General features: G+C 30.4%; 1 protein-coding gene across 2 annotated transcripts; it reads left to right on the top strand.

Annotated features, from left to right (window-relative positions):
* Nucleotides 1-1,941: 1,941 nt before the first annotated feature.
* On the top strand, nucleotides 1,942-8,573 carry LOC105638512 (V-type proton ATPase subunit B 2). Of its 2 annotated transcripts, XM_089724419.1 has the most exons (16): nucleotides 2,084-2,098; nucleotides 2,241-2,295; nucleotides 2,380-2,458; nucleotides 2,580-2,635; nucleotides 2,773-2,871; nucleotides 3,214-3,273; nucleotides 5,011-5,122; nucleotides 5,223-5,431; nucleotides 5,918-6,046; nucleotides 6,179-6,316; nucleotides 6,595-6,745; nucleotides 6,840-6,922; nucleotides 7,631-7,678; nucleotides 7,801-7,854; nucleotides 7,947-8,030; nucleotides 8,151-8,573. In XM_089724419.1, exons 3-16 carry the CDS (start codon nucleotides 2,401-2,403, stop codon nucleotides 8,334-8,336), a joined length of 1,467 nt encoding a protein of 488 aa, XP_089580545.1. In that variant the 5' UTR covers nucleotides 2,084-2,098; nucleotides 2,241-2,295; nucleotides 2,380-2,400; the 3' UTR covers nucleotides 8,337-8,573. The 2 variants fall into 2 exon arrangements, with proteins under 2 accessions (XP_012077723.3, XP_089580545.1); XM_012222333.4 differs by lacking the exon at nucleotides 2,241-2,295 and having other exon boundaries at nucleotides 1,942-2,098.
* Nucleotides 8,574-9,674: the final 1,101 nt, after the last annotated feature.

The following is a 9,674-nucleotide window of genomic DNA, read 5'->3' as shown; positions in this document are numbered from 1 at the left end:
AATATAATATTATAAATTATTTATATTAATATAAGAAACCGATTTTAGTTATTATAATAAATGAATATATTAAACATTGTCTTAGCACATCGTTTCTAATTTTGCAAATTTTCTTTTTTCTTTTTGACTTTTTCCTAAAGTATATGAGCATATAATTAACTTACAGTTGTTTTTTTTAGGAAAAAAAAAATTCAATGTGCTATATAGTTTATTAATATAATATGTTATATCATTAAATTTATCATGTATATATTTTTCTAGTGAGTTTTATTTTTATTTTACATCAAACAATAAATTTTAAAATAAATAATAATAAATTTGATTTATTCTTGATAGAATAAATGGCTTGTAGAAAATAATTATAACCAATCAAATTAAATATTTATTAAAAATCACGATTAAACATTTTATTATATTAAATATTTTTATATTTATATATAGTATAGATTTTAAATTTAAGAGAAATAATTATTTATTAACTTCTATCCAAAAAGCACGAGACATAGAGAGTAAAAGCAATGGTAAACAACAATCTAAAAAGGTTGAATAGCAGAATTCACGTGTACTAATATGCACCAACCACTTAAAGCCATTCCGTCACTTCCCCATTGGACAACTTCGCGAAAATGGACAAAATAATAATCACGATACACATAAAAACAATACAACAAAACACAGAAAGAAAGAAAGAGAACTCTAGTTGTCAATCTCACCATTAATTATCAACCTCTATTTTGTTTTGTAGTAGATAATTTATCTTATAATATTTGAAATAAATTTTTAATATTTCATGTGCAATGAAATTTTTTTTTAAAAAAAAAATATATAAGACTCAACATATTTGGGTTCACAAAATTTTATTTTTTTAAGTAAATATTTGTTGTTATTATATGTTGATTTGCAAGTGTATTTTTACTGTCGGACTAGCGATATTCTTCAAATAAAATCATTGCAACAGTCACCATTTCAGATTTTGAAACTCTCATATTATATATAATATTTTTCTTAATATTTTAGATTTTAAAACTCTTATGTCATATATAATATTCTCTTAATAATTCAGTCTATTTCTGCTAATCATGCTCCCTATTAATTAATAAATTATTGTTATCACTAAAATGTTCATAGATACTCTATAGGCAAAAAATAATAAAATATATCAATTTCTTTTATGTTATAACTTAAATAAGTTATTTAATACAAATATGTTTATTTTTTATATATAATATGAGTATCTCTATCTTTTCATAATAATTTTGTCTCAATAAAGATTAAAATTTGAAACCTTCTAATGAAAATTTTAAATTTTAAGATATTTATAATTTTTATAATACAGATATAAGGATGTGGATATTTGATTAAAATGCATTACACATTATATTATATGTAGTTGAACTTGTTCCGAAACAATTTAAAATTTTCTTTTATTATTTGATCCGTTTTAAACTCGATTATATATATCAATATCGATAGCTTAATAAAAATATCAAATATAATTATAGTATTAATTATAATTAAAAAATATATATATAATTTTTTAAAGAGAAATAATTATTTTAAATATTTTTAAAATATTAATTAAACGAGTAACGATATTCGAATTCTTGAAGTCAAATCCTATATGAATAAAAATAATATTTTAACTTGAAATTTGTCTTAAATAGCTATTTTTGACTTTCTCATAAGATTTCAATAAAAAAAAGAAAGAAAATAAAATAGGAAAGGAGGAAAAAGAAAATGGAAACTACCGTATCAACAATTAAAAAGTACACGCAAATTGAACAAAAAAAAAATGATATAAAAATGAATAAAATCAAAAAATACTTTTACACTAATTATATAATTATCACTAATCTAAAAATATTTATATGCTAATTATATAATTATGACTTTTCACAACAAAATAGTTTCCATGAAACAAACAAGAGTGTCATATTACTTATTTTATTTTCTTAACTTATTTGGTTAATATTTTATTTTATTTAATTTTTTAGACCAGCAGATCTCAGTTTATTCCTTCTGATAATCACATTCCTCATCTTCCCTTTTACCTCTCTATCTCTCAAGCATCTGCTCTGTATTGGATCACAAACAAAAGGTACTTCCCCTGTTTTAGATCCCAAAATTCTCAATTTCTTCTTCAGTTAATCATTCAATCGCTCAAACTGAATCAAACTTTCTTTTACTCAATTTCTCCTTCTTCTGACCTCAATTTCATTTGAATTTCGAATGCCAAACAGTGTTTTGAATCGGTTCTTGGTTTTCAATTTTGGTTTTCTGGGCTGATTTCAGTTTGTGAGTAGAAATGTCGACATGATCATTGATCAGTTAGAGCTTTTTCTGTTTACTAATTTTTTTTCCTTTTCTTTTTAATAAAAGAACTGTTCGTAAAGCCAGAAAATGGGTGTGGATAAAAAATATGACGATACTGAGGAGGGAACTCTAGAGATCGGAATGGGTATGTTTATAAATTTATAAATTTGATCCAATTTATTTTAATTTTCGAATCTGATTTGGATTTGTCTATTGAATTTTGCGCTAACTTTAGTTTTTTCCACTCTCTTTTCTTCACATTGCAGAGTACAGAACCGTCTCCGGAGTTGCTGGACCTCTTGTTATACTTGATAAGGTTAAGGTAACTAGATACTGTAACTGCTCTTTTCTTTTAAGTAAATAAAAGAATTTTATGTAATTATTATTATGATTTGTTTCATAAGATTATGGCTGCAATTTCTAGCAATCAGTGGTGCATTTTGTGATTCACTGTTTTAGGGACCAAAATATCAAGAGATTGTTAATATTCGATTAGGGGATGGAACTACCCGGCGTGGTCAAGTTCTTGAAGTTGATGGGGAGAAAGCTGTCGTTCAGGTGATTGCTTGTTTGCATTCTCTATCTATTGATTACAAGTCAGAAATGAATTGAGTTCTTGTATTATTTTCAAATCATTGGTGATAGGGGCAGTAGCACTTTAGTTGTGATCCTACATGCTTATTCTATGATGGATATGTGCTTGCAATTTCTTTTCCTTAATTTTGCAGTGGATATATATATATATATATATATATATATATATATATATATATATATATATATATATATATATATATATATATGTAATATTTTGTGAACAATTTTGTAGTGGATGTAAATTAGTGCATATGTTCAGTAGCACTATACATTTTGTAATCTATTAGCTATCTTATGGCCCAGGTTTTTGAAGGAACGTCTGGAATTGACAACAAATACACAACTGTCCAATTTACTGGAGAGGTATGGATTTTTTTTTTTTTTTTTGGCCTTGCAATGTCAAAAACAATTGTGAATACTTGCAAAGTTTATGTTATTGGGCTAATCATCTTAAAAACTTCTAACTGAGATGTGGGAAGTTCTTAGAAGCTGCTTATGTTTCTTGTAAGCAACTTATATAAACTATTTGTGTTCTCCATAGAACTAAATGCCTAAGTAAGTCTAAATATTTCTTGTAAATTGAATAATCACCTTGTCTTTAACTAATTGAGAAGTCTCTGGTATGCAGGAACCTTGTAAATTGCTGCTAAAATAATTAATTGTACTATTAAGTTAAAGAAACTTGGCTGAAGTGATTATCCTAAATGCACTAATTTCCTAATTTACAATAGTTTTTGACATAATTTCAAGGATAAAGTTGTTATTCCTAATTTACAATAGTTTTGGACATAATTTCAAGGATAAAGTTGCTATTTCCATTATCACTATTATTTTCTGTTGGGAGTTATTCATTGCAATATTTTAGGTTAAATGTTTGTTGAATTAAGTGTGGTATGTTTCATAGCAAAATTCTTGCTTGCAGAAATATCTTTTGCTAGCTGGTTCTAGATTGCAACACTAAAATCAAATGGCACTTATTTTCTACAGTATAGATTACACTGGCAAATAACAAACAATAGGATCATGACCCATGGCAACATTAGGACCAAAGAGTACTGTCTGTTTCTATGGTTGATTTTTTTAACCTACTTAATTAGACATGTAAAGGAATAGAGAAAATGTTACATGCTGGAGCTGGTGGCAACTGGCACTAGTTAGCAAAGTAAATATCTGTCTATGTGGTTCCTTTGTTTGGGAGATAAAAAGATGTGTGTGGAAAAGATGAAGAAATTTCTTTATTTTGTTTGGATTGTGGGGAGAAGGAGATCAGAAGGAGGCAAGTTATAATTATAAAAGGACAAAACGTATCCTTTTGATTGTCACTTTTTATATCTGATATATTTTGATTATATGGAATACCATTTCAAATTTAATTGGCTTATACTGCAAATTTCTTTTCATGAGTTTTCCATGCAACATATTTCCTTAATTAATATGTATACATAACTAGTGCAATATCTATTATAATCTCAGATTATTGTTCTTATTTTCCAAAATCTTGAGCAACTAAGAGATGAAAATTTTGGCAAAGCATGGCTTAATAATTCTAATGGCCCTCAAGTTAGATGTTGTGGCATGATAGAATTTTCCATGCACTTGTCATTATGTGGAATGTTTCCAACTGTGTATGCTGTATTGGTATTGATTCAGAGTCCCAACAAACCTTGATCTATATCCAATGGTGGGCTAGCCCTTATCTTTTCCTTGCCTCACCCATAGTTCTATAAATTCATCAATATTTGTTGGCTGGGGGGGGGGGGGGGGGGTGTGGATGGGTGGTTCAAATAACATTCTTCTTTTTCACACTCTTGAAAGACGGTTGACCAATTAGGCTATGGCTCATTGGCATTATACTATTGTTGTTTACCATTGTGATTTTATCATCTTGATGAGATCTAGTATAATATTGTAAAAATATGAGAAGAAGAAGATGACTCCTCTAATAACTAATCAAAAAATGATATTTTTAGAACTAGCTCAATTCAATTTCTAAAAAAAATAATGAAAAAAATGTGATAATGGTAAATTGTTGTTTCAGCCAAATAATCGAGGTATGAAGGGAATTTTCATTCTGCTTCCTTTCTTTTTCCTCTTTTGTAGGTTTTGAAGACTCCTGTCTCATTGGATATGCTTGGGCGCATTTTTAATGGTTCTGGGAAGCCTATTGATAATGGTCCTCCAATTTTGCCTGAGGCTTACTTGGATATTTCTGGTAAATTATATGATAGAGCAGCGATCTTTAACTAATTTGTGCTGCATGCTTTGCCTGTTATATATAGCATGTTCTAAAGTGTATCATATGTCAATTGCAGGGAGTTCTATTAACCCTAGTGAGAGAACCTATCCTGAAGAGATGATACAGACAGGGATTTCAACAATTGATGTCATGAATTCTATTGCTAGAGGACAGAAGATCCCTCTGTTTTCTGCTGCTGGTCTTCCCCATAATGAAATAGCTGCCCAAATATGTCGTCAGGCAGGTTTGGTAAAGCGATTGGAAAAGTCTAGCAATCTTCTTGAGGTACATCTAGTGCTCTTAAATGGCTACTTATGATTAAAATTGAATAATTTGAATGAGTATGATAATTAAAGGTAGAGGATAGAATTGTATGCTAGGCTTATTAATGTTTCATAATATGATGATAATTTGATTTACATAGCTTATGCCTATATAGCAAGGTAGAAGATAGCTAATTCTTTAATACAAAAATAATTAGAAATGAGGGTTACCTCATTATCATACTTTATTACCTCCTCATTTGTGTAAATGGACATCTTAAATTATTTTAGTAAGCTATGATCAGCCTGAACCTTTTGGACTTTTTGTTTTCTTGAATAACATTGTAAGTTTGGTAGTTTTAAGTTTTAGCATCATTACCTTTAAAACCATAGTTCCTTTTATCTCAAAAATGCTATTCTATTATTTCTGAGACCATAGTTTCATTTTATTCTCTCTTTCTAAAGCTAGGTCTTGAACTAGGTGATTAACCAACACTTCCACTTTCAGGATGAAGAGGAAGACAACTTTGCCATTGTGTTTGCAGCTATGGGTGTAAACATGGAGACTGCACAATTTTTCAAACGTGATTTTGAGGAAAATGGTTCAATGGAAAGAGTGACACTTTTCCTGAACTTGGTAAAGTTTTTACATTAGCATTTTAGCTTCATTTTGCTGTAATATAAACCCTAAAGAATTGGCTTGTTTTACATTGTTGTCTTATAACTTGTATAGATGTTTGTTGCTGAGCTCTGATTCTACTGCATGCAGGCAAATGACCCTACAATCGAACGTATTATCACGCCTCGAATTGCTCTTACCACTGCAGAATATTTGGCATATGAGTGTGGGAAGCATGTCCTTGTCATACTTACAGATATGAGTTCTTATGCTGATGCTCTTCGAGAGGTGTGTCAAATTATATAATGGATCTTTACTTTACATTCACAAAAAAGTAGGACCAAAAACTTTCATCTTCCATTATGACAAGAACATACTTGAGATATCATCATCTTGCTGTGTTTCTGGTTTCTTAAGATATCAAATGTACTTGCTAAATTTCATACTATTTTTATTAATTTTTTTGAAAGTCAAATCTATCCTTTCTTTTAAATTTAATTGAATAGTTTGTAAGATATCAAAGCATAGTCATAAGATTGTGTGACAAAATAGTGTTACTGTTATAGGTGTCTGCTGCTCGAGAGGAAGTACCTGGAAGGCGTGGATATCCTGGGTACATGTATACTGATTTGGCGACTATATATGAGCGGGCTGGACGTATTGAGGGGCGAAAAGGCTCCATCACACAGATTCCAATTTTAACTATGCCTAATGATGGTAGTGACTCGGATCACACACACTGAATCTCCTGCGCATATTTTTTATTTAAGTTGGAATAGACCGCTTTAACTTAATTTTCTCATATGGCCAGATATTACACATCCCACCCCAGATCTTACGGGATATATTACAGAGGGACAGATATATATTGACAGGCAGCTTCACAATAGACAGGTAATATTATGAGATACACGTTAAGCATTCTGGTTTGCTGATGAAAAATATTACTCGGAGATTAACAATAGCGTCAAGCTGATCCTTGGTGACTCTAAGGGTTTGTTCGGCAATTTTAACTGTTCTAGTAGCCATTAGCTGTTTTGCTAGTGGTTAGCTGTTAAATATTAGCTATTAGTGGTTAACTGATTTATAGCGGTTTAGAATAAAAGTATTTGGTACAAATAACTGTCTGATTAGATGTTTAATATAAAATGACAAAAAAAGGTATTAAAGTGAGGATAAAGGTAAAAACAAGTGATGAATATAAGTGCCATAAAGAAATTATAAAACGCTAAACGTTAATGAAGATAATGTTTCACGAAGCACCGTCTCAAACTCTAAACACTAAGGTAGATATTGTATTACCGAACACTATAATTAATTAAGACAGTGTTTCAACCCTATTAAAACACTAAACACTTCTTGAAACGCTGCTGCCGAACAGGGCCTAAGGGCATCATTTGTGCATGCTGACCTATCATGTGAAAATTTAGAATCTTATATTTTCTATATTATGTGGTTAGCCTTAGTTAATTTTCTACAGTGAATTTGGCCTTTCTGAAAGTCATACTGGAAGATTGGAATCTCAATTAAGTTTAATTTCAATATAGATTTCTCTGTCATCCGAGGTTGATTATTTGATGCTGATCTATTTAAATTGGACAGATATATCCTCCAATCAATGTCCTCCCATCTCTCTCTCGTCTGATGAAGGTGAGAATTTATCTTTTATTTTGAGTTGTTTATACATTTAACTGAGGAAGAGTAACTTATTGAAATACAGTAGTACTAGGTTAAAGGTATATGCTAAAGAGTATTATTGATTTCCATTGCAGAGTGCCATTGGTGAGGGGATGACTAGGAGGGACCATGCTGATGTGTCTAACCAGGTCTGACTGGGCTATCATTTTCTTATGCTTTCAGTTTGATGTCTCATTTTATGTTATCAAACCTTTAAATTTGTGACTTTTTTGACTATCAGCTTTATGCAAATTATGCAATTGGGAAGGACGTCCAGGCAATGAAAGCTGTGGTTGGAGAAGAAGCTCTTTCCTCGGAAGACCTGGTCCCATACTTCCCTTCCTACATTACAAAGAACTTTATTGTTATTATTGAACCATTTGTTTCAAAAAAAAAAAAAAAAAAAAAAGAAGGAAAACTGACACGATTTTTCTTGAATGAACAGCTATATTTGGAGTTCTTGGACAAATTTGAGCGAAAATTTGTGACTCAAGGCGCTTATGACACTCGCAACATCTTCCAATCACTCGATTTAGCTTGGACTCTGCTCCGCATCTTTCCTCGTGAGCTACTCCACCGAATACCTGCTAAGACACTTGACCAGTACTACAGCCGTGATTCATCTAATTGAGAATGAGCTTGCAGAGCTCTTTTAAATTATTTCAGATGAGCTGCAATTTGTTTAGTTGTCTGTTCACTTGGGATTGCATCTCACTATCTGGCAGAATAAGGATAATAGTTGGTCTATATTTGGATCACAAATTTTAAAATTTTCCATTGAGTGTTATGGTCTTGTAATTTATTTATTAGTTGAGTTGGTTTTACTCATAGTTGCAATCAGTGCTGTTTTGAATTTTAAGGTCTTCAATTTTCTGTTTGATGCTTTTCTTGCATTGCCTCATTTTCTTGTAAACCAACCATCTTGGATTCTTTCATTTTTTTAGGAAATGGAGTTCTCTTGTCTTTTCCTAGTAGAGATAAAGGCTTCTTTACTAATAGAGATAAAGCTGACAAAAAAAAAAAAGGAGTGGAAATCGGTAGTTTCGTACTTCTGTTGCATCTTTTTTGCCTTTTCTGTTGCGTCTTTGCTTGTCCTAGGCTACAGGAGAGGCTGGGATTTCTTAAGTTGTATGCAAGAAAACTGTATCCATAGCTAAAACCAATTCCATTAATAGCTGGAAGAAAATTTTAATCTATGATGCATGCAATAGAAATTAAAATATTTCATCAATTTCCAATAATTATTTTTGTTTTTTAGGAATAGTTTTATACTGTTTGATGCGTGCTTGATGCATGTAAAAAAGGGTATTAAATATATATACATATATATACATAATACACATCTAAAAAGCACAAATGATGCTAAACTATTACTAAGCAATAATATTTTTGTACTCTGTTTTTTATTTTTTTATAATTAATACCCATAGCCTACCAATAGAGCTCAACTCTAGAACATAAAAAGCATGAGAAACAACTTCCACCTTGTCACAGTACACGCATTTATGATCTAAACAAACCCCTCGACTAATTTAACTATTTGGAAGGCAAATTATCTCTGTTTAGCCTCCTTAAAAAGAATTTTCACCTTAGGCGAGATATATAATTTCCATAGATGCATCCAGAAAACATTAGAAATGGACCTAATAGGAATATTTTTCAATTGAAACGCTACAAAATTAGTAGATTTGACGCTATAATGCCATTCTTTGACAAATGCCATACAAATATGTCATCCCTATTTCATAAGCTCAATGTTATTTTAAGAATCATTGCAGCCTCAGTAGAGATTATGAGACCTTTAATAAGATAACTATTCTACCTTTGTGTCTCATGATTAATCAAATTAACAATCTTTGAAGCTATGAGGCATGGCGAAGTATATAAAAAAAAGACTGATAATTAATTAACCATGGCTGAGATAAGATGTTAATTTGGCTTAGTATATAAAAAAAAGTATGCTAACGAA

Source organism: Jatropha curcas, chromosome 1 (genome assembly GCF_041381405.1).
Source record: "Jatropha curcas cultivar XTBG-Jc1 chromosome 1, XTBG_Jcur_1.0, whole genome shotgun sequence".
NCBI classification, from domain to species: Eukaryota; Viridiplantae; Streptophyta; class Magnoliopsida; order Malpighiales; family Euphorbiaceae; genus Jatropha; species Jatropha curcas.
The sequence above is the reverse complement of the archived record's forward strand: the minus strand, read 5'-3'. Positions and strand labels throughout refer to the sequence as shown.

Coding starts and splice junctions, on each gene's coding strand:
- LOC105638512 (XM_012222333.4), top strand. CDS start 2,401: ATGGGTGTGGATAAAAAATATGACGATACTGAGGAGGGAACTCTAGAG. Junction 2,636..2,772: donor TTATACTTGATAAGGTTAAG/GTAACTAGATAC, acceptor TCACTGTTTTAG/GGACCAAAATATCAAGAGAT. Junction 8,031..8,150: donor CTCTTTCCTCGGAAGACCTG/GTCCCATACTTC, acceptor TTGAATGAACAG/CTATATTTGGAGTTCTTGGA.